This window comes from Urocampus carinirostris, chromosome 16 (genome assembly GCF_059441175.1).
Source record: "Urocampus carinirostris isolate Australia breed hairy pipefish chromosome 16, RoL_Ucar_1.0, whole genome shotgun sequence".
In the NCBI taxonomy this organism is placed as follows: Eukaryota; Metazoa; Chordata; class Actinopteri; order Syngnathiformes; family Syngnathidae; genus Urocampus; species Urocampus carinirostris.
The window spans coordinates 8,160,719-8,184,464 of NC_142364.1; the positions used below are offsets into that span (position 1 = coordinate 8,160,719).

Consider the following 23,746-nt stretch of genomic DNA (forward strand, 5'->3'; position numbering starts at 1 on the left):
GATCATGATACCGGACAGGATGGGACAGACGGGATCGATACTAGATACTGAATACACAAGCAATATAACAGACAGGACGGGACAGACGGGATCGATACCGGATACTGGATACACAAGCAAGATACCGGACAGGGCCAAAATACACGTCTTGCAAGTGCAGATGTTCATTGGCGGACTGACCAGGAGTGAATGATAGCACTGAGTTTAAATAGGAGGGGAACCAATCAGGCAATGAGCAACAGCTGGCGCCAAACGAGCGGGCCCAAGTGAGGGCAATAGGCAACCGTGACGGTTGTGGTCATTAATTTTAATAGGGAATTTCATTAAGCTCTGATTTTGAGCATGAACCAATAAAATAGTACAATTTGTACATCACTAGAAAATTCTGTTGACAAGATGACGTACCTAAAATGTTGCATTCCGTCAAGCTCTGCATCAGTGAGTTATATTTCTCCCTCAGGGAGACTCTGACGGATTGTTCCTTCTCCGGGAAGGCAAGTACCAGCGTGTCTGCCACCTAGGGAGGAAAAGCAACAAATATATCCGTTAATTCATCGCCTTTATTTTTTTGCCTCGTCTGAAAATAACGTTTCACCAAAGGAACTGGCGGCAATTCAGCCAACAGGCTGAGCAGGAGGTCCTGTAGGATTTCCTCGGCGTTAAGGAAGTGAGAGAAATGCAGTAAGCGGTGAGCCCACAGAAGAGCGTCCATGCATGAGGAAGTCACTCGTGAAATATCAGGAGTCTTTAAGGTAAAAAAAAAACACCATGTTCAAAATATGATAACTCAAAATCTAACATGACTGTGGTACCTGCTGCATCCTGGAAGCCTGAAATCTTCTGCAGGCAGCGGAAAGCTGATCCCTGACATGAAGCATCCAGCATAAAGCGCACAGCTCTCTAAAACAGGCTTCAGGGATCAGAATGGAGATTTTCATTTTCAGCTGAAATAGCCAGCGTCCAGGAATAAACCATGGCGTAGGTTTTAGGCAATTTACTTGTCCAAAACCATGCTTATAATTATCATTTAAGTAACATTTTTAGAAAATTAAAATAATTTGCCCACATAACTGATTTTTTTGTAAATACTGCAAGATAAGTTCAAATGCAGTTCAGTCCCTGCAGCTTGTGCGACAATGCGGCCAATTTTTCTAACGGCCGCCAGGGTGCGCCAGAGCAATAAAGGAAAGAGTGAGACAGTCGGATTTTGAATTTGTTTGCTACGCAAGAGAAAAAGTGAAAAAGTCGGAATGCCTTTGGGGTTCAAAAACAGCGGAAATCCGCGGATCCGCGGAAAATTCTGATCCCTGAGGCTTAAAGAGGAAAATGAAATGAGTTAGTGATCAAAAAGTAAGCAGTATCTAGAAAACCCCGTATAAGTTCATTTAATGAGCATCTGCCTTTTGGATAAGAAATATTCCAAATCCTCACAGTTTCTCTTTTGTAACTAACATTTGTCAATATTTATAAAGATAAGAAACCCCTTAAATCAGGTCAACACCGTGGTGGGTGAATTATTTCTTAAATTTGCCTATAATCGCTCAGTGAGCCGTCTTCTAATAATACAACCTGGTAATAACATGATAGTAACATAGTAACAACATAATAACATCGGTCGATTATTCTTTTTTATTAATCGATGAATCGGATTTCATGAGCAAGATACCGGACAAGACGAGACACACGGGATCGATGCCAGATACTGGAACAAGATACCGGACAGGATGGGACTGATACTGGAGCAAGAAACCGGACAGGACGGGACTGATACTGGATACTGGATACAACAGCAAGATACCGGACAGGACGGGACGGATGGGATCGATACCGGATACTGGTTACATGAGCAAGATAGTGGACAGGACAGGATAGACGGGATCGATACCGGATACTGGATACATGAGCAAGATACCGGACAGGACGGGACAGACGGGATCGATACCAGATATCGGAGCAAGATACCGGACAGGACGGGACCGATACTGAATCGGATTTCTAATGTCCCTCCTATTTATTCAAATATGGAAGTTTTGGAAGGATAGACGATAGTGCACAAAACCAATATTCTATGACATAAAACAATTTTAAAAAATATAAGTGTTTGTCAATTGACTTGATACAACAAATCGATGATCTGATTAAGTTACCAACGCTTTTAATCAATGCTTTTAAACATCGATTTTAATCGATTTGTTGTTGCAGCACTAATTACATTCCCACCAAAGTAAGACAAATACACTGAACGTTTAATGTTGTGATTAAACATTTCAATCATGTTAGGCTGAGCAAAAACGAATGTAAAAATCTTAAGTTTGGTGCAAAGAAGGAGCAACAACTCGAAAATGTTTTACTCTACTTTGGGCAGCCGTAAATGAGTCAGTTGAAAACGAAGCACTTCTTTATGATAAAATATATTTTATTGCAAACACTATTGTTAAGAAAAAAAAAAAACCCCTAATGATATCTTACCAATCGTTTGGCAGGAATCAGGATCCAGATATTTTCTGTGGCTCCGTCCAAAGAACCCACCATGGCCGGCAAACTTCATCAGGCCCTCAGGGAAACCCTTTTCTTCTTTGGGGTACGACGGGTAAGCATATTTGGTCTTGATCTAAAAATCATTACAGTTTTAGTGAAAACCCCAGTGTGTACTAGATAGAAACCACTAATGGTGTAAAATACTTCCATTATCCATCCATTATCTGCACCGCTTATCCTCAGTAGGGTCACGGGGGTGCTGGAGCCCACACAGGGACAGACAATTCACTCGCTCATTCACACTTAGGGACAATTTGGACCGGCCAGTTAACCTAACATGCGCGTAGGGAAATTCACATTTCCAGCAGTATCCTTTTGTTGTTTATTAACAGATTAACAGGATGGGCTCGGGGTGCTGTGTTGTAGTTTAGCAACAGCGGAGTGGATGACGTCACACGCTAGGCCAAAAGTTCAACGTCCCTGCAGCAGATGGAAATCTCTGTGCCCAGGGTTACACCACCTCGTGTTCACGTAGATAGCGAGTCCACCTCCTCTCCGCTTCCTGCAGGCTTTTGTGTCTCTATCTGCCCTAACAGCGCTGAAGCCAGGTAGCTCCGGGTAGCTCCACGTTAACGTCCGGGATGCTAGACATGAGCCATGTTTCCGTAAAACACAGCAGACTGCACTCCCTGTGCGCTTTGATGTTTTTCACCAGCACAGCCAGTTTGTCGGTCTTAATTGGTAGAGAGTTCACATTTACCATGATTACGGACGGTACCGAGGGCTTATAACGCTGCTAGCCGCTTAGCCTTCACCTTAGCTTCGGCTCTGCATCGACGATAGGGCCCCCCCCTCACGCCGGCACGAGAATTCTTCAGGGCAAGGAGTTGATTCCTCGAATAAACGCATTTTTGTGCGTTAAAACCCATAACGATAGGATAGAAAGTAATCCAAAGTGTAGTTGTCAGACGGGATCAAAAACACCGAAGATAGAAGCAGACAATTAAAACAATAAATCACAAAAAGAACAAAATAACACGGAGCTGCTGATAAACTTGAATACCCTAAATCAAAGCTTGATTTCTCACCTTGTGTAACAGGTGACGTGCCCGCCGCAGGTTGCCGATGTACCACTGAGCAGCGGAGTGGCAGCAACGGGCAGATCTAAGGAGCAGCAGGATCCGCTGCAGAACTTCCGACACTTTGTGGCGTGACTCCACTTCGGCGAGCTGCCCCAGCGTCCCCACAGGATCCTGAATGGATGCACCCAAGTTTTTATGTCCTGCACTATATGAAAGTCGAGTTTGTGTTGCGTACTTGAGTGTTGGGAGAAGGCTGAGGACAATACAAAGGCGGTGACGGCAAATACAGTCCATTGTGCACAAAAGCAGACAGGCCTGAGCACAGGTCTTTAGCGGAATCCAGTAGGGAAGTCAGTTGTGACGTTAAAACGTCCACGCCGGCAATGACAGAGGCTTTAAGGATCTCCTGAGCGGACAACTGTAAGGCATCCAAATCTTCGACCTCCACAGGGTCTGGTTGAAAAAACACACATTTACATGATGGTAGGCCTGGGCGTTTCCTGGCTGTTACTGATACAGCAGTGAACGCTTAGGCTTCTTCTGATTCAAAAGATTAATAATTTAAGATTAGAGCTACTCTGATTCTGATTAGTCCTTATGGCTACTAGTTTCATTTAGTTTTCCAAAATAATTGTTATCACGTTATTACTATGTTGTTACTGTGTTATTACTAGGTTATAACAGTGCCTGAAATAATGTCTGCCCGGACACCCGGGGCGTGCATCTTTTATGTTGGGCGACAACTTTTTCAAGAAAGAAAAAAAAATCTTTTGTTTTTATTTATTTATTTCAAATCAAACGTTTGCTTTATTCCGATTTCGAAATCTTCGTTCCGTTTGGAAATTTCGGAATTTTGGTTCATTTAGCAATTTGCATACTCGGCAGCCAATCAGAAGCCTGCATCGAATAACTTCGTGCTTCCGAACTTTCCTGAGCGTTATAAGGTCGTGCATTTGCATATCATTTTCCAAAGTAGAGGCACAGAGAACGCAAGGAAAATGGATAAGTGGTTAGGAATCAAGGCAAAACCTCAGCCCCAGAAGAAAGATTCAAAAGAAGCTAAGAAAAATGGATGACGCAACAAAACGTAAACCTATATTAAAAGCATCGTGGATAGAGTTTACGTGGCTTGTAGCAGACGACGCAACGCAAATATTGCATGAATGAAGATGAGTAAATACGGGTGCATACTGATTGCAGATGGAAAACAGCGATGTCATATACATGCAATGAACGTTATAAGTAGATTTATAATAAACTTTATTTTAAAGTGTTGTTCTGTTATAAATTCTGATTACTGTTTTTACTATTTTCAAGTTTGGCTTCAGCGTAATCCCTTTGGGGACAAGTTTAAGTATTGTATTATTGTGTTGTGCAGCTGTTTTTTGTGCAAATTGTTTATTTTTGTTAATAATAAATGTTGTTTTTGTGGTGTGCTTAAACAAAAAAAGCCACAAACACAAACAAACTCCCCCAATAGAAAAAAACAACAATGGCCAATCACTGGGGAGCTCTTTTTAGGACAGGTTCTTCGAGCTAACCAGGGTTTTCTAGTGCCCACAAGCACCACCCTTGTGACCCCTGAAGCAGCAGTTTAATGACGTACACAAACCTGTTAATATTGAGTTATTGTTTTGCTCCCCGCGGTTATTGTCGAAAAGAGACCGCAGCTGTCCCTGAAAAATGCTTTCAGGGAGTAAATCTTTTGGAAGGTGAAACTCTTGCTTGTCAAGCCTGAAAAGAACAGAGAAAATTGTGACATGAATTCAAAAGATGACAGAACCACACCAACCGACACCGACCGAGTCAAGTCCAAATGGGCCTGACTGTAGTAGACATAAGCGAGGCTGATGGTGGCACTGGTCTTCCAGTCGCCCAGTTTGTCGGCCAACCATGCCGTCTCAGGGAGCAGACCTCCGAGCAGGAGCAGGTCCATAGTGTAGTCCACAGACCACTTTTCCGACATGTGCTGCTGCCGGATCGCTCGAGCCGCCGTCTCCTGGCACAGCGGCACTAGCCGACCTGCGTCTGAAGCTGAGAAAAAAGGGATGATATACAAATAGACATTATTTCAAATTGAAGTGACAGTGTGTGATAATGCACCACTATAAGTTGTCGTAGCATAGAATGGAGCTGAAGTGTGGTGTCCTTAAAAAGTTGAAATTCAAATAGATTATCTTTAGTATGAGTTAACAATGACCAATTGAGTTCAAAGAGCCTCTTTATTTTATTTTAACTGCGCTTATTTTAACTTTTAGCAAAGATGTTCAGGGCAGAGCACATTAGGTAGGAGGAATAGGGGGTGGGGGAAGTGGGGGAGAGGGACCTCATGATCGTTTGGTTATTTCTCTTTGTAAGTGTAACAGAAACATGGTGAAAGTAAGAAAAGACCTGCTTGAAGTAGTCCAAATGCCAACCCAAACCCCAAGAAAGATAAAAGTTTATTAGAGCGCATGACTAATTTTGAACTTTAACCAAAAACTAAGAGTGAAGGAAATAAAATTAGGCTTATATAAAGGTACATAAAAACTTAAATAGATCCCTGATTTTTTTTTACAATATTAAATAAAATGTCAATACAACCCACATAATTTAAATAAACTTAAAACAAAAAGTGCATGGAAATTTGAACAGAGCTCGAAAATCGAAAAGTGAGAAATGCTGTTTTAGAGCCATATTGACGAACTAATGTTACGGTAACAGCTAATCACTCAGCTTTCCACTTTAGTGTGCTTTTGATGCTCTCTCTCATTCACAAAGACACACGCTTGATTGACGAATGTCATGATTACTGATGCGGCTGAGTCTGCTCCTTTGGCTAACTGTCTTGGACGCTGATTGGCTGCCTGTCACTTTTCAAACCCCCGTCTTCCTGGTTCTGGTTATCAGTCCGTCTGTGAACCTCTGCTAACGCTAGGCAAGCCTTTCCACACTGACTCTTCATGTTCTGATTCCTGTCTGTTTCCCGGCTCCTACCGTTTTCTGAACTTGGCTACGATTTTTGCTCCCCCGTCCCGGCCACAGATCTGTTTTTTCCGCTCTCGACACAGAAATACCACTTCTGCGTCTGAGCAACCTGCTCCCGCAACCAGCGATCTACGGATCGTGTGTACTATCCTTTCCTTTCTTCCAAATAAAGCTAAGAAAAATGCACACAAGTCCTGACAAACGAACTAATGTTATGATAAGAATACATCGGTCTCCACTCGAACGTGCTTCCCTAAAACAAGTTCACTATATATTTTATGCTATCTCTTAATCACACACACGCTTTAAAAATCTCAATATTATCAGCGGTCTTGATTCAAAGGCATGTCGGGACTCATGTCGGGTTAGCAGAGCTGTCGCTGTTTACTCCACTCTGATGTTATTCTTCCTGCTTCAGTGGCATTGCTTCTGGTCGCCTATCCAATCAGAAGGCGTGGGGCGTCCAAGACAAAGGTAGGGAAAAGGGGAAGAGGGGCTTGTCTGCATCTGAGCCTAAATAATTGGCCAGTCGAATGAATAGATATGCAGATACCAATATCAGTCAAATTTGCAAATATCAGTGCCGGTAATCGGCCCACCGGATAATCGGTCGACCTCTAGTACATTATTTAAAAAAATCTGCTGATTTATCATTGATATTTGACATTTAAAAATAGCTCCCCTAAAAAAATAACTGGACTTATGATTTCTATGTTACACAAACCATGAGGTAGATGCAACGGCGGCAGTACAGCCACATTGTGTGGAGGCAAGACGTGAAGTGGCTGGTTGGTAAAATAGGATGCCATGAACCTCGCCAGAGCCTGAATGACGGCAGTGACCGCATCAGTGTGAAGTTGTGCAGGCAGAAAAGGATCAGCTGCAGGAGACAAAGTGGAATTTTGAGCATCATGGACAAACATGACAACGTTCAAAAGACGGACCTGTTGTGCAAGACTCGTGGTTGAGATGATGTCCGGCATTGTGTAGTGCCAAGTGGGCCATGTGGTCACCCAGTTCCACGGCTTCCTTCAATTGGTATTGAGACAGGAGGCTGTAGAGGAGAGCCAGACAAAGCCTTGTTTCCTCAGAGGCGCTACCGGGGCAACCTACGAGAGAGAGACATGTTTTAAAATACGTTTTCAATTTAAGAACGGAATCTACTTACATTTTTTACTCTCTTCCCAAATCTGAGTCCGAAACGTCTCAGCGCTGTCGAAAATAAATTGTTCACCTGAGGGAAAAAAACCCCACTATTTATGATGAATTCACCTCGGGAAAAATATGTATTAGTTATCTCAATTATTTATTTCCCGTGTTAAACTGGACTTCGTGTAGAATGGAGCATCGATAATTGAGGAAATATATTGTAAAATTATTTTAAAATAATAAATCGGACATTTTCTCATATTTTAACTGTATTTTTGCAATGTGGAGGTGCAGGCATTGGGGGAAAAAAACAATTACACAATTTTTTTTTTTTTAATTATATTTTTTTCTCCTTATTTTTAACTGCCTTTTTGTATCTTGGGGCTGCAAACACTGAGGAAATTATCCAAAAATAATTGTAAATGTGAAATAGGATAAAAAACATTTAAAATGCGGAAAATTATCAGCGTAAAAAATAACATTGTACGAGGGATGATTCTTATTTTTTGGTTAATTTTTCACACTTTTTGAGGTGTGGTATTTCAAGCATTGAATAAAAATATTGTAATCATTTTTTAAAGAAGAAAATGACAAGCCAACAGACTCATATTTCTAGGTTGGAAATAATATCATCATAATGAAACTGCTTTTTATATTTTTGGAGAATGTTTTTACTAGAATATTTGTATTTTAAGTATTTTTTATTAGAAAACATTGTTATTTTTTATATAATATTTTAACGTGTTTTTCTAATAAAATACATATAATAATTCAATATGGCGGATAATATTGATTTCATTTTTCTAGTAATTCATTTAAAAATACTTTTTAGTAATCCTTTATCTATAATATTGTGCTTTTGTAATACTTTTTTATTTTTAATTTAAGATTTTTATGAAGAGGGCAGCACGGCGGCGCAGTGGTTAGCGCGTGTGCGGCACGGTTCTGAGGTCATGAGATCGAACCACCTGTGTGGAGTTTGCATGATAATGGATGGATTTTTATGAAGAATTGTCTTTGTAAAATATGAAAAATATACCCTAAAATGAGCTAAACTATCTGTCAGTTGAAAAGGACAATCTGAATCTTTTTTTTATTGCTTTATAGTATATTTTTAATCTTTTTGCAATGCATGATTGGTCTGTTGATTTCTTACCCGTGTGACCGACTGACGTGGGACCCTCTTCAAATTTTTCCCCCGTCGCTTGCAGAGCTGCTTGTATTTCGGACATAATAATTGAGAGCTCCTCGTTGCCGTCTTCCCCCTCAAGGCTTTGTACGTCGTCTTTGTAGTGCTGGCTGATTTTGTGCACCCACTGCCACACTCGAAACAGTCTGGAGGCACAATATAAAATCTCGTATGATGGATTTACTAGCGTTTGGAATAATGAAAAAGACAAACCTGCTGGATGGTCGGTGAGGTTGCGAGTGAGAAAGAACACGTCGGCTTGTGCAGTAATCCTGAAGCAACGGCACGTGGTAGAGGTCCAGCACTAAAGGTTGAGAGTCTTTCTCCTCCAAGGACCAGACGGTTCTTTTCTGCAAGATATAGGCCCAGTCCAAGGCTTCGGCGGCCATCTTGAGGATGAGCACAGCGCCGGAGAGTCTGTCGACACGACTAACAGTGAGGAAGTCTGGCGGCGGGGCTAGTAACAGGTGGACCAGCCGCTCAATGAGCTCAACCATCAGACCTAAGCAAGGAGGCCCATCCAAGTGAGTGCTATCCCACGGGAGGAATGAGAAAAGGGCTTCGAGGAGCTCCAGAATACAAGAAAAACAGTACGGCCCCTTTTTTATAGAGTGGGCCTCGCCGTCCGGCATCACGTGAAACAGAGCTGAGAGCTGCACCACGCGGAGGACGGCAACCTGAAGCAGCGAGGCCCGGTTTTCCACCGCCGACCCGAGAGACATGCAGAGAGCCCATGCCGTCAGCAGCCCGTTCCGGATCTTGCCGAGATCCTGTCGGAGACGGGAAACGGTCATCTCATAGTGCTCTTCCTGATCTTGGTTCGAGTCAGTGTCCAAAGCGTGGAGCGTGTCGAACATGGAGGCAAACTCCAGGCGGCCGTCGTCCGCAAGCTGGGAAGCGGGATCGGGGCCGTCGATATCAGAGTCGTCCTCAAAGAGGGACTAGGAAATTTACATTGGGAAGAAAATATGAACAAATTAATTTTAACATAAAAAATGACTCTAGTGTGCCGTGAGTTCCTGTCCGGTGTGCTAGCAGGAAATGGCCTAATTTTAATGCCTTATTTAAGCTGTGAAACGAATTCAATAACAAAAATAATTAATAAAATAATAACAAAATAATGTAGTTATAAAATTTATATAAAAAATAAAATAATAATAAATATTTTAAACAATATTAATAATAGGGCAGCACGGCGGCGCAGTGGTTAGCGCGTGTGCGGCACAGTTCGTGGGAACCTCCTGCGTGGGTTTAAATCCAGCTCCCGGCCTTACTGTGCGGAGTTTGTATGTTCTCCCCGTGCTTGCGTGGGTTTCCTCCGGGCACTCCGGTTTCCTCCGACATTTCAAAAACATGCATGTCAGGTTAATTGGCCGGTCCAAATTGTCCCTAGGTGTGACTGAGCGAGTGAGTTGTCTGTCCCCGTGTGCCCTGCGATTGGCCGGCAACCAGTTCAGGGTGTCCCCTGCCCACTGCCCGATGATTGCTGGGATGGGCTCCAGCACCCCCGCGACCCTACTGAGGATAAGCGGTGCAGCTGACGAGATGAGAATATTAATAATACCAAAAGAATAATAACAAAAATGTGTTTCATTGACTGATCATTTGCTAATTCAAAAAACAATATTAATCGACTACCAAGAAACGAGTGAAAAACAATTGAAATTAGTACAAATAACATTCAAATAAAGTCCTACTATTTTTTTATTAACATAAAAATTATATTAAAAATAAATACATAAAATAAAAAATAAAACAAAATGTGTTGCCGACCAGCATTTTTAAAGTAAATTTCTACATTAGCAATATTTTATTTCATTTGAACATAGATAATATTTCTGGTTTCTTCTCTAATATAAAAGACAATACAAATCTTTGAAAATGTTTTGTTTATAAACTAAAATTTGGAGAATATGGAGACGTTCCGATAAAAAAATTGTAACAATTGAAGTTGTATAAAAAAATGCTGATTATGACTATTTAATTGCTAATTTTAATGCTATCTGACTATTCACCAGTTTTTATTGAACAAATAGGAAAAGAAAAAACTTTGAATTTCTGTAATATTTTCTTGACATTAATGGCATAATATTTAAAGGATAAGTATTCAGTTAAGATTCATAGATATTTATAGAGAATAGTATAAGTATCTCGTAACTGCAGCAAAGAGGAGTCGGGAGTTGAGTCTGAAAATAAAATGTGATTTCCAACATGCCTACAAAGCATTATATTGGAACAAACCTGAACTCTTTCAAACACTTCTTTGGTGCTGTTGAAGGTTCCCTGGTCCTTCAGAAAATAAGGCAAAGTGGACTCTTGTAACGTCGCAGATACGATTGACTCTGCAGGAAGCTCACTAGACGACTTGACGTCCAGAGTGAGGTACGACTCCAAACACATCCTCGTGTACACCTGCGGAATAATCCCTGTTTACCTTGCTCTGCTTTATGGCATAGAAATTTGCTGCTGCGGGTACCTGAGATGAATCCAGAAGCTGGCAGGCTTTCTGAAGGTCCTTGCCTGTGTTCTTCAGCAAAGTTTTCACCAGCGTAGCGGGAGAAGGCCTGTCGAGGACCCTCAGTACGGTAGCCATGTAGCCGTCGGACACGATAAAGTACAGAAGGCGCGGGTGCCACGTGACGGAATAGCGCTGCCTCATGGCATCATGTGCTGATATGCTAGAGCTTGACAGGTAGGCTTCTGCTCCTCCTGTCTTGGATCTGAAAATATAAAGCAACATTTCTTAGCTACTGAAGAAAACGGATAGAGTTAACACTCGTCGATGGCAGCGAACAAAGTGACCCAAATGAATTCTCTAGCCGTCTTATTCCCAAACAGAATATTTTTTTCAATTAGGCACAGAACATGTAGTGTTCCACCCCACAATTATGCAAACATGTTGCAAAATATTCGCCAGGGGACTCGAGAAATTGACCCATGTGGCCTGTTTCCCTTAGAGCTGCGACTTCATTGAAGGAACACAACCCTTTCAAAATGGCAATCCTGTTAACACATCATGTGAGGCCATCTCCGGAACGGACAGAAGTGGAGTTAACAGCGATATTATGTCGCTTATTTTGGCTTGGAGGTAGGCAATTGTGGCGTTTTTCGCCGCTTTTGCAATTGGTATAATTTTGTCCGGCTAGCTCCCCGTTTGGGTCAGAGCTACCGACGGCTTTCCTGTTTTGTTTGCTCCCCGTTGGCGCTTATTAGCTTCCCACAGTGTGTTGTTTGTAGCCTGGCGTTAGCACTGGTTTTGCCGTATCCCTTAGTCTATACCCTTGCCACTTTTCGTTGTTTGCTCCTGGTTAGCCTGGCTCCTCACCACATATTTTTTTTAATTGGCTAGCCTGGTGCTAGTACTGTATCTGTTTGACCATGTTCTGTGGTTTGTTTAATCGTGGCCGCCTTCATATTTGTAGCCGTAGCCACTTTTCGTGGTAGGTTACTGGTTAGCCTGGCTCTTCACTGCATGTATTTTAGTGGGCCTGCCTTGCATATTTCCACCGAGGCTGTGGCAGCCTTTCGTTGATCGATCCCGATTAGCCCTTCCCTGTTGCAGGCTCTCGGTTTTTTAGCCAGTTAGCCCCTTATTGTCTGGTCACCCTTTGTTGTACCATTACTGCATCCACCTGCAACACAAAACATTGGCATTCTCCACAAAAAATAACAAAACTTCAATTAAAACACTTATAACCTCCTCGGCTAATTAGCGCATAAAACAATATAGTGACTGGCTTTCTAGGGTGCTGTTCCTCTGATGATGTCACAGCTCAGGCTGTCTTTAAAATGCATGTAAGTGATTAAATTGCCCAAAATATGACTGAAAACATACCGGTAAGTCACCAGCGGATGAAGGGGGAGGAAGTGTGCGGCTCCAAAGTCGACATCGCAACCGGAGCTGGTGAGTACGAGAAGCCCGCCGAGACGGGCCAAGACTAGAAGGGCGCCTCGCTTCAGGACGCAGGCCAAGAAAAGGCCATCATGTGACCAGCTTAGACTGCCGACCCAGTAGGATCTAAAAAAACGTTGTATTAGATACCTATTAGTATCTAATACATTGTAATAGCAAGTTGCATGCAAAATAAATCATGCTATTTCACCTTATGAATTTGGACGGAATCTGATCCATTTTACAACCGCAACCTCCAAGTCCGCTAGACACTGAGACAAAATTCTGTGTGCTGACGAAAAGAACTTGCGTATCCTACATCAAAACAAACATTTTCAGTTATTGAATGACCTCAGAAGAAGGTGTATAGCAGGGGGTAAGCTACCTGATGCCCCCTAAGAACACATGAGTAGCCCGTGGACTGGTTATCAAAATAGCTTACCAGAGATGGGTCACTGTGATTTTCTAAGGAATTGGATTTCTAACTGACATGATGTTTTAGTGGTTGACTGACTTTTAACCCTATTTCTCACGATTACAACCTTGTGATAACATAATGATACCATCCATCATCTGCACCGCTTATCCTCAGTAGGATCGCGGGGGTGCTGGAGCCCGACTCAGGTATCTTCGGGCAGTGGGCAGGGGACAACCTGAACTGGTTGCCAGCCAGTCGCAGGGCACACAGAGACAGAACACTTACTCGCTCATTCACACGTAGGGACAATTTGGACTGAACTGCATGTTTTTGGAATGTGGGAGGAAACCCGGAGGAAACCCACGCGAGCACAGGGAGAACATGCAAACTCCACACAGGAAGGTTCGATCTAATGACCTCAGAACTGTGCCGCACACGCACTAGCCACTGCGCCGCCGTGCTTGCCCATAGTGATACCATTATTTGTTATTTTAGAAATAAATATAAAACTGGGAACCATTCAAACTAGTAACAAAAAGTACCTCTAACCTTCAAAAAAGTGGGTGACCCTTGGTGTAAATGCATACCTTAGGTTGCCGTTGGTTCAGGGCGATGGCCAGAAGTTGTCCGTCAGGAGAGAAGCCCACCACCAGTCCACCTCTGGACTTGACTGCTTGACAGGGCGGGGTCAGGCGTGACATGAGGTACGTTTTGGTGGCCCATTGGATTGTGAAGTCCAAAGTACTAAGCAAAAAATGAGACATTCAAACATGTATAGGATGTTGACAGCATCTGATTTACTACAGTTCATTTGTTAAATATCTTACTGGTATCTTATTACTATTAAGGGTTTAATTTATATGGCACTTCATTCGATGTGCACCCGTACTTACGAACAAGGCCAGCAGATGCAATTTATCTACAGCAAACGTTTTTTATTTAATGTCTTGTACCGCAGAATGTAGCAGCCCAGCAATCCGTACAAAAATGTGGACAGCAAGCTAGCACACCAATCTATCACTACACTCACTAACTAGAAACCGTCTCGGCAACAGATGGCGCTACTGTAAAGGATTTATGACCGCTTGGTCGGAATAGATTCCGGTTGTAAGTCGGACGTTACCTGTACATTATTCTTTCACTCACACATTCGAAACAACTCTTCTCATTCTCTCTTGTAACATGTTAAAAAAGTCCTTAAAATGAGTATTATTTAATAATTTCATTACTTAGTAAATTTGGAGGAAAAATTTTGTGCATTTTTTTATTTATTTTTTTATTTCCAAAGTAAAATGTGGAAAAAAAATCAAATAAATAAGCGAAATTATCTGGTATAGCATTAAAGAACTATTTTTACAGACATTTAAAAAAAAAGAAAAAATTCAATTGAATTGAAATACAAATAATTGCTCGTTATACAGTTCTTATTAAAAAGGTGCAAAATTGTCCGCCATAAAGGATATTTTTTTAAGATATTTTTAGATATTCTTTAGATATTATTTTAGCTGGCTAAAGAATTATTTTAAATGGGCAAAATTATCTAATAATCCATACATCCATTATCTGCACCGCTTATCCTCAGTGGGGTCGCGGGGGCTCTTGAGCAAATCCCAGCTATCTTCGGGCAGTGGGGAGGGGACACCCTGAACTGCTTGCCACACAGGGACAGACAACTCACTCACTCATTCCCACCTAGGGACAATTTGAACTGGCCAATTAACCTGACATGCATGTTTTTGGAATGTGGGAGGAAACCGGAGTGCCCGGAGGAAACCCACGCAAGCACGGAGAGAACATGCAAACTACACACAGGAAGGTTTGATCCCACTGATAATCCATACATTAAAAAAAAATTTAAATACCAACACCAAAAACATATGAAAAATGTAATTCAATTGAAATACAAATTGCACACTAAAAGATAAACCATAAAAAAACCATCGTAGTAAAAAAACATTAATTCTTATTACAAGGGGAAAAATATTCTAAAATTTGTAAAATTATATGAAATCTTATTGTGGAGAATTTTACTCATTTTAAAAATTATTTTTACGAAAATTGGAAAGTACTAGAACAAATATAATACTAATAATACCAAAAACAATTAACGTCATAATAAAATATTGTGATTATAAAACACTGTTAAAAAAAGATCTAAAAAAGACAAAAAATAAATAAAAATAAATTGAAATGGTTCCAACAACTATCAATAATGCTCACTCACCCAAACAGCAAATGAGGATCCATCCATTCAATTTTGAGAAAGCTGAGGATGAGCTTCTTCCCCGAAGTAAATACAAACACCAATAAGCAGATATCACCCAAAGTCTGAAATGAAAGCACGGAGGTCAAAACACTAAGCGCACACGCAAACCACCAATGGCATCAATCTACACCAACCTCGCTGTCAATAAAAATACAGCTGTGGGATGCTTCTTTGTCCTTTAAAGTAGGCAGAGGGGTGTCTTGAGGTGGCGGTATCTGCACCCACTTTCCCTCCACTGTGTCGTCGCACACCAAAGTCAAATCCTCCAAGTCGGTGCATTCCCATAGGAAGGCTCGCCCTAACGTGGTGACTAACAAAACGCGCGACCCGTCATCGGATACGTGGACGGACAACCGTTCTGAAGTCCCTGCGAGAATGGAATTAGGACAAAAATACAATTTTGGTGTCAAAACTATGGCCCTAGGACAATTCGCGGCCTTGTGAGTGTCTATAAGCAGCCTGAAGCATACACTAAAAAATATTTGTTCCTTAAAAATATGTTTACATACCAATCAACCTCAGCCAATAAATCCCTTTACTATGGTTGCATTTTCCCTTATCAAGCGATAATAAAACTTTCAAACACAAGGCAGCACCTATCGGCATATACCAAGACATACTTTGTAGAAGAAGTTTACAATATTTTTTTCCCTTGGGCTCAATAGGCCTTTTCCATACCCTTCCACCGGTGCCAATTCCTCCCCAAATTAATGATTGAAATTCCCCTTATTAAGCGATAATAAACCTTACAAACACAACGCAGCACCCATTCACTCACAGGAAAAACAGACCAAAAAACAACACACACTAAACTAAATTATTTTAGCATATTCCTTTCCTAATCTGACTGTCCTGAAAAAAAAAAATCACATTATATATCTCATCTCATCAGCTGCACCGCTTATCCTCAGTAGGGTCACGGGGGTGCTGGAGCCCATCCCAGCAATCATCGGGCAGTGGGCAGGGGACACCCTGAACTGGTTGCCAGCCAATCGCAGGGCACATAGGGACAGACAACTCACTCGCTCATTCACACCTAGGGACAATTTGGACCGGCCAATTCACCTGAAATGCATGTTTTTTTGGAATGTGGGAGGAAACCGGAGTGCCTGGAGGAAACCCACGCAAGCACGGGGAGAACATACAAACTCCGCACAGGAAGTCTGGAGCTGGAGGTTCCCAAGACCATAGAACTGTGCCGCACATGCGCTAACCACTGCGCCGCCGTGCTGCATATATACATATGTATATATATATATATATATATATATATATATATATATATATGTGTGTGTGTGTGTGTGTGTGTGTGTGTGAGTGTAATTTTTGATAAATGTATACATCAGTTTTATATTTATCTACATGTTTAAAAGTTCGCATGTCCTCTATTTACACTTTTAGGATGGAAGAATTGTTACTTTGATTTGATATAACATAAAAAGTTAATTTTATGTTAAAAAAATAATAATAAAAATACAAAAGTTAGGTATTTTATTCTCCCGGTTAATTTTCATTACAAATAATACAAAGATGGGTGATAGCGGGGCAAAAACAATCCAATTTCGGTCGGACCCACTACATGGGTTACTTTATACTAAATTCTGTTTTATTTTGCGAAAATGAATACCAAATTTTGACCGTTCAGTACCAAAAAAATATATATATATATATATCAATATCAATCTGGTCTGATATAACAATTTAACAAAAAAGAGGATTTGAAAAAAAAATTGCATCTATTTTTCCATCCATCCATCAATTTTCTGCGCCGCTTATCCTCAGTAGGGTCGTGGGGTGCTGGAGCCCATCCCAGTTATCTTCAGGCAGTGGGCAGGGAACACCCTGAACTGGTTGCCAGCCAGAAAACTCACTCGCTCATTCACACCTAGGGACATTTTGGACCGGCCAATTAACCTGATAGGCGTGTTTTTAGGATGTGGGAGGAAACCAGAGTGCCTGTAGTAAACCCATACAGGCACGGGGAGAACATGCAAACACCACACGGGGAGGCTGTGCTCCCTGGAATTGAACCCTGGACCACCCATCGGCCGGGACCTATTTTCACCCTTCCTGAAACTATTTTTTAATACAAATATAGGTAATGCTTGGAGAAAAAATATTGTTAAATCAGATGAAAATCCTCCCAAAATTGGCAAAAAAATTGTCATTTGTTGGATCCAACAACCGGGATAAATTCTGGATCGGTTCCTTTTTTACCTTTTATTTTTAAGTGTTTCTACATTGTAAAAAAACTTATTTAGATATATGTTTAAAACAGATTCCTCAAAAAAGTTAAAATGAAAAAATAATAAACAAAAAGTGTTATTTATAAACTTACCTTTTTTCTGGTTGTAGCCCTCAGAGCAGGGGTCAGGAACATATGGCTCGCATGCCATTTATGGTTTATTTCATGAGTACTAATGGCTCGGATATTAAACATTGTGCAATTACCAAATATATTGATACATACCGAGCCGATAGTCACATGTGCAAAGCCAAATCGATACTGTCTGCTAATGGGTCCAGTATATATATAGGACACAATTTCAACTACAGTTTACAGTCAAGGTGTCACAACAACAGACGCCGTTTTGGCTGTAAATTAATAAATAATCCTTTATGTGGAAGCTCATTAAGCAATCTATGTTCATTGTTGGGACACTTTATGATGAAAAGCCACATAACAAACTTGAAATACCCAGAAGCTTAGCAAAGCACATAGAGCAGTTTGATTAGGTAAATGGTAGAATAATAATAATAATAATTTCCTTTGTATTGTCATTCTGTGTAACAATGTACACAGAACGAAATGTCGATACACCTGACCCGTTGTAGCGAGTCGATGCAGCCGCAGCCAACAGAGGGCGCCGCCATTATACCAATTAGGTATGTCTCGGCCGAGGCGCGAACCAGCGACCTCCCAGTCTCAATGGGGGGCGCTATAAGCAGGGCTGCTCTGAAGGTTAATAGGTTAGTGTCTTCATCTGCAGTATTTTGTGGTATTTTTATAAAATAGCTTTGCTCTCACCTTGATTTGAAACCATTATTTAGGACCAAAATGGCAGTCCAAATGAGCCTCAACACTCTTAAGTAACTGCGGGAGGGAGACAAATTTTAAGTGGTATATTTATATTTATTTAGGACACAGGTTCTGGCATTGTTATTATTTCATAAATTTATCGAATCATCAAACATATCATAATATAATGTGCTGGAGAATGAGTTTTTGTCTGAAGAAGGGTTTGGTTGAATATTGTCTTAAAATATTTGGTGTGGCTCCCTCCCAAAAAAATCAAAATATTTTGGCTTTTATGGCTCTTTGGCCTCCTCAATTCTGCATTAGAGTAAAACACTTGAACAGAACATGCACAACTTGAAATCCATATTAGAAATGTTATTTATCACATACCCTGAAGCGAATTCATCATCTGGATAACCGCAATGGTCGCCACGACAGTCCTCAAAACGTCGTTATCCCTGTTCCATAAAAACAGCTCTCCTGTCGCTAAAATTCCGCAAAACCACATTCCTAGAAAAAAAGCAAGTCATTGTTTCAGGAGAGCTAATTTCAACTCCCGACATCGGAACCCACCATTGCCGGACGGAGCCATCGTCACCACGGTGTTGAGCAAAGAATGGAGTTTGGGGGTCTTTTTCTTGGTGCGCCCAGAAACCATGTTGATCTCGCTGATCCGTTTGTCGTCGAACAGGAAGACGCATTCCTTCTCCTAGAACACCGAGAGATAATTGAACTGCAAAGATGATTGCTACTAGAGCTATCCAATTACTGTAAACCATTTAAATGTGATCAGGGAGATCTTTACCTTGATATTTATGTTTGTCAAGGACAAAAAACATACAGTAGACCCCAAAAGTGTCACGGTCGCCATGATGCCCAATTGTCCCCCGTGTGGCGCCAGCTGCAGCTTGTTGACGGATTGGCTCCCTGTCAGTATTTAAACTCTGTCCTGTCAGTCCCCTCTGGTCGGTCCGTCTGCGAATCTGTTTCTACACGGCAAGCCTTTTTAGCCTATCCCATGGTTTTGCTCCTGTTTGTCTCCCGCTACGATCTGTTTGATCTTGACCACGTCCACTCTCCTCTCCTGGCTTTCGACTTTTTTCCCATCCCGATTATGTTTTTGGTCTTCTTCTTCAGACCCGTTTTTCTGTTCGCGACACCGCCATCGCTCGCCAGGGAAATCCCACTTCCGCGTTCAGAGCGACCTGCTCCCCGCGATCACCGGATCGTGTGTGAATCCTTTCCCTTCTTCCCAATAAAACTGAGTAACGTTACGCGAGTGGGTCCTGTTTCCGTTCCGGTCGTGACAAAAGGTATATTAAATTTCATTTTTCCTTTCAGTATTTACTGTTATTCATACCTAAGCACACATATGAGACTTAAGTAGTACTTACTAATATACACCATTTTGTTTTTTAAATATTTTTATCTGGGATACTGAGGTTTCCTTTCCCCGCTATACCGCAATTTTCCTTTGTCATCCCCGCCTCAGAACGGAATAATGTCCTATCGCAAGGGTCTACTGCAGGGATGTCGAACTCAATTTACCTTGGGGGCCACAGGAGAGAACAAATATTCTCTCAGGGGCCGGACTAGCAGATTAAAGAGAAAGAAAGAGAGTAATAAATTAGACAAAGCGTAGGAGAGGAAAAAGAGGGTGGGACAAAGAAAGAGAGAAAGGGAGAAAGAGAGAAAAAAGAGAGAGAGAGACAACGTGAAACGTGAGAAACAAGAGATAAAGACAAATAATGAGAGAGGGGGAAAGAAAGAGAGAAATACAGATATCCAAAGAGAAATAAAATGAGCGAAGGAGAGAAAAAAAGAAGGAGAGAAAGAGAGAATGGGAGAAGACAAGAATGGGAAAGCAAGAGAGAGAGAAAGAGACAACAGAGAGAAAAGGGAAAATGGAGCAAAACAAGGTAAAAAGACAAAGAGAGAGAAAAAGAGACAAAGATAAACAAAGAAAGAGAAGAAGAGAGACACAGAAAGTGAAAGAGAGAGACAGCGAGAGAGAGAAAAGGGGAGGGGAAAAAAGGAGATAGATAGATAGATAGATATATGTAGAGAGAGAGAGAAAGAGAGAGAGAGAGAGAGAGAGAGAGAGAGAGAGAGACAGAGAGAGAGAGAGAGAGAGAGAGAGAGAGAGAGAAATACAAGTCCACAGTCTTTGTGAGAGGCACCTGGCTTTAGCAACATCAAGTGGACATATTTCAACCTGCAACTCGTTTTTCTCTTGCGCTTCTCTGAGCGTTGTCTCGCGGGCCGGATTCAATCCCTTAGCGGGCCTGATCTGGCCCCAGGGCAGCATGTTTGACACCCCTGGTCTACTGTCTTGTATTTATCCTTGAATTGTCTACATTTAATGTCCTTAGCATTTTCTATTTTTGGTCAAATCTGTACCTGTCCAAGCCAGCAAAATCGTGGCCATGGTTTCTTTCGTTTGATCCTGGAGGACAGAACCACATCTAACTTCAGCTCCATGCTTGTTGCCGGACACCATCAGTTTTTACTGATGCTATTCGGAAGAGCTCATTGACAACCTGAAAGAAAGGAAGCAATATACACAGTATATATTTTCTTATTATATTGGTATGTATTTTGTTGGGAAAGCATTTTATAACAAAACATAAACGTGTGTTTAGTAGTGTTATTTCTATTTAACATTTTTAACAATGGCAACTCCTTTATGTATTGTACAGACGTGGTGCTAGTCTGAGTAACCGATTGATTGTTTTTGAAAAGAAATGACGGATCAATGTGATCCTCCAATAAATTTGATTTCAAACTGGCATGAGAAATGATTTACATGATCAGTGTCTTTAAATACACGATGAATTCTTTCAAAACTATTTTCTAAATTGGGATATAATCCAGTGTTTTTCAACCTTTTTTGAGCCAGGGCATATAATTTTTTTTAGCAAACTAAAATAATATCTAAAATTTAAAAAGATATTCCTTATGGCAGACATTTTTTTAATAAGGAATGTATAACGAGTAATTATTTGTATTTCAATTCAATTGATTTTTTTTAAATGACTGTAAAAATAATTCTTTAATGCTATACCAGATAATTTAACTTATTTAATTGATGTTTTTTTCCTACATTTTACATTTGAAAAAAGTTGTGGAAAAACGTTATAAAATGACACTGAACAGTATGTTTAATTACAATATAATTTATAATACCCCCAGTTTTTACAGCACAGACACTTGACAATGGCGTAATATTTGGAGAAAATGATTCATAAATGTTTTATAAAATTTTAAATTTTAAAAAGTGACATTGGATAGTTTCTCACGGCACACTCGTTGAGAATCACTATATATGTAATTTACTCTGTGCCCTTATACAGGGGTTTGGGGTTGAGTGAAGCTATTTTAACGCTACAGTTCTTCTATTTTTGGGTTGGTTGGATCACATAACAACTATGGTCGTAGGGTCACCATATCCTGTGGTGTATGTTGGGCATGTACTGCCTGGTGGCGCCCATACAACCTGGTAATAAAATAACATAGTTACTACATTGTAATGACATAATACGTTGTTCTTTTGGGAATGCAAAGCAAACTGGTAGCCCTTCGTAGTAATTAACAATTAGGTTTTTTAGTGACAAAGATTAGAGAAAAATTAGCCGAATCATACGAAAGTGTGACTGTTTAATATGCGACCTTTTCTGTTTGCATTTGTTTGCTGAAATGCTTGTTTTTTTCATGCAAATGTGTCCTTATTTAAAGAAAATAAAAAGAAAACAAATCAAGCACTGCATTTACGAATTGTTGCTATAATTTAACAATGATCTTTTTCTTAGCCATCTAGCCTCTAGCGTACATACCGAGGTCTGCACTCTTTTTCTTCATCAATACTGCCATCTTCACGGTGCTATTCCGGCAGCTCTGACCAAGCTTTTGACATTTTGTATTACTAGTTGGCACAATTTGTTAAAGATTCCCCTTAAAAACGGAGTTTATCTTCACCGTTCCACCATTTTGTTGCCAATGACGACCACACACAGCTGTTGTTAGCATTAGCCACCTAGCTCATTTGTCCGAGAAAAGGAAACAGAAACACACCAAAAATATTCGTCGTACTGACACAATTTTCGGGAACACATGCTCCCTCTACTTCGATAGTTCATTTACAAAGTAATTAACAATATTCAACCGCAACTAATGATGTTTTTAATATGTCATTCGAAACTCCCTCCCTTCGATGGTCCAAACATATTTCCCATAATCCTCTCGGCGAGAAGCCTCGACCCGTTGCCGTAGAAACGCTAGGAGCGGTGACGTCACGACGATGCGTTTAATCACTCACCGTACTCAGTTAAACTTTAAATGCAAAACTAAAACCATTTTTAAAGATATGATTTGTGTCCATTAATAATAATTCCAGACCAAAAAAACATAACTGAATATGAACAATATTTATTCTGTAACGTAAATGCGCCTAAACACTTAGTTCATTTTAACAAAAATAAAAATGCATTTAGACTCTGAATGAATGCCAATAATAGGGGATTCATTATTGTTAAATTTAATTTCCTACTGATTTTATTTTCAATGACTTTTGGATGACTCCAATACCAATTATGCTAATAAAAGACAAAATAAACTAAATATGAATAAAATGATGACTCACAACACGTGGTAAGCTTTCTCTCCTGGCTTTGATCTCTTTGACCTCCGGCAAAACGAACATAAAATGCGAAAGAAACCAAAAAATCGTATTTGACAAATTCGACAAAAATGGCAGGTCTTATTTCCTACTTTCCCCTGCAGGTTGACCTTTGGCAGCATTTGTTAGCATTTCACACTAAAATCTGGCCCGAGGAAACTACATAAGCTGTATGCATAGTGGAAAAATTTGAATAAAAAAAGAGATAGGTATAAAAAAAGATGGCCTGCTCATGCCTTGAGAAGCCGGGAATCAAACCTTCTAACTTTCAATCACGAGACTCTACCTCCTAAGCTACTGCCGCCCCCCAAAATTGATTGACAAGCAATAATTGGTAGTAACAGGTCTGGCTCTACAAATTCTACTGAAGAAAAACATAATAAAACACGACACTTGGGACTACACAATAAAGTTGAAGGATAGAGAGGATGATAGGCAGGGTTCGTGAATATAATGATGACTCACAACACGTGGTAAGCTTTCTCTCCTGGCTTTGATCTCTTTGATCTCGGGCAAAACTAACATAAAATGCGACAGAAACAAAATGAAAATAAATACAAACAGCTTGCCGACATCATTTTTGCCGTTCCGTGTATTCCGTTACTCCCCAA

At 40.7% G+C, this 23,746-nt stretch overlaps 1 protein-coding gene and 1 long non-coding RNA gene across 2 annotated transcripts in view; one reads left to right on the plus strand and one right to left on the minus strand.

Annotated features, from left to right (window-relative positions):
- Positions 1-20,974, minus strand: part of cplane1 (ciliogenesis and planar polarity effector 1) — a 56,828-nt gene extending 35,854 nt beyond the window's left edge. The window contains exons 1-23 of the mRNA XM_088355515.1: positions 20,861-20,974; positions 19,034-19,169; positions 18,851-18,970; positions 15,576-15,808; positions 15,400-15,503; positions 13,763-13,919; positions 12,969-13,072; positions 12,701-12,883; positions 11,342-11,585; positions 11,107-11,277; positions 9,079-9,806; positions 8,833-9,011; positions 7,696-7,761; positions 7,472-7,636; positions 7,252-7,407; positions 5,363-5,594; positions 5,173-5,294; positions 3,796-4,013; positions 3,567-3,731; positions 2,470-2,611; positions 813-910; positions 596-745; positions 406-517 (exon numbers count right to left, since the gene is read on the minus strand). Coding sequence (XP_088211641.1) covers positions 406-517; positions 596-745; positions 813-910; positions 2,470-2,611; positions 3,567-3,731; positions 3,796-4,013; positions 5,173-5,294; positions 5,363-5,594; positions 7,252-7,407; positions 7,472-7,636; positions 7,696-7,761; positions 8,833-9,011; positions 9,079-9,806; positions 11,107-11,277; positions 11,342-11,585; positions 12,701-12,883; positions 12,969-13,072; positions 13,763-13,919; positions 15,400-15,503; positions 15,576-15,808; positions 18,851-18,970; positions 19,034-19,169; positions 20,861-20,941 — 4,066 coding nt within the window. The 5' untranslated portion in view covers positions 20,942-20,974. The remainder of the gene's footprint in view (positions 1-405; positions 518-595; positions 746-812; positions 911-2,469; positions 2,612-3,566; positions 3,732-3,795; positions 4,014-5,172; positions 5,295-5,362; positions 5,595-7,251; positions 7,408-7,471; positions 7,637-7,695; positions 7,762-8,832; positions 9,012-9,078; positions 9,807-11,106; positions 11,278-11,341; positions 11,586-12,700; positions 12,884-12,968; positions 13,073-13,762; positions 13,920-15,399; positions 15,504-15,575; positions 15,809-18,850; positions 18,971-19,033; positions 19,170-20,860) is intronic.
- LOC148350124 (uncharacterized) lies at positions 14-4,835 on the plus strand. Its single transcript, XR_015853008.1, has 5 exons — positions 14-752; positions 830-909; positions 1,313-1,350; positions 2,484-2,590; positions 3,579-4,835. It is a non-coding gene; the product is annotated as an uncharacterized LOC148350124 (long non-coding RNA).
- Positions 20,975-23,746: the final 2,772 nt, after the last annotated feature.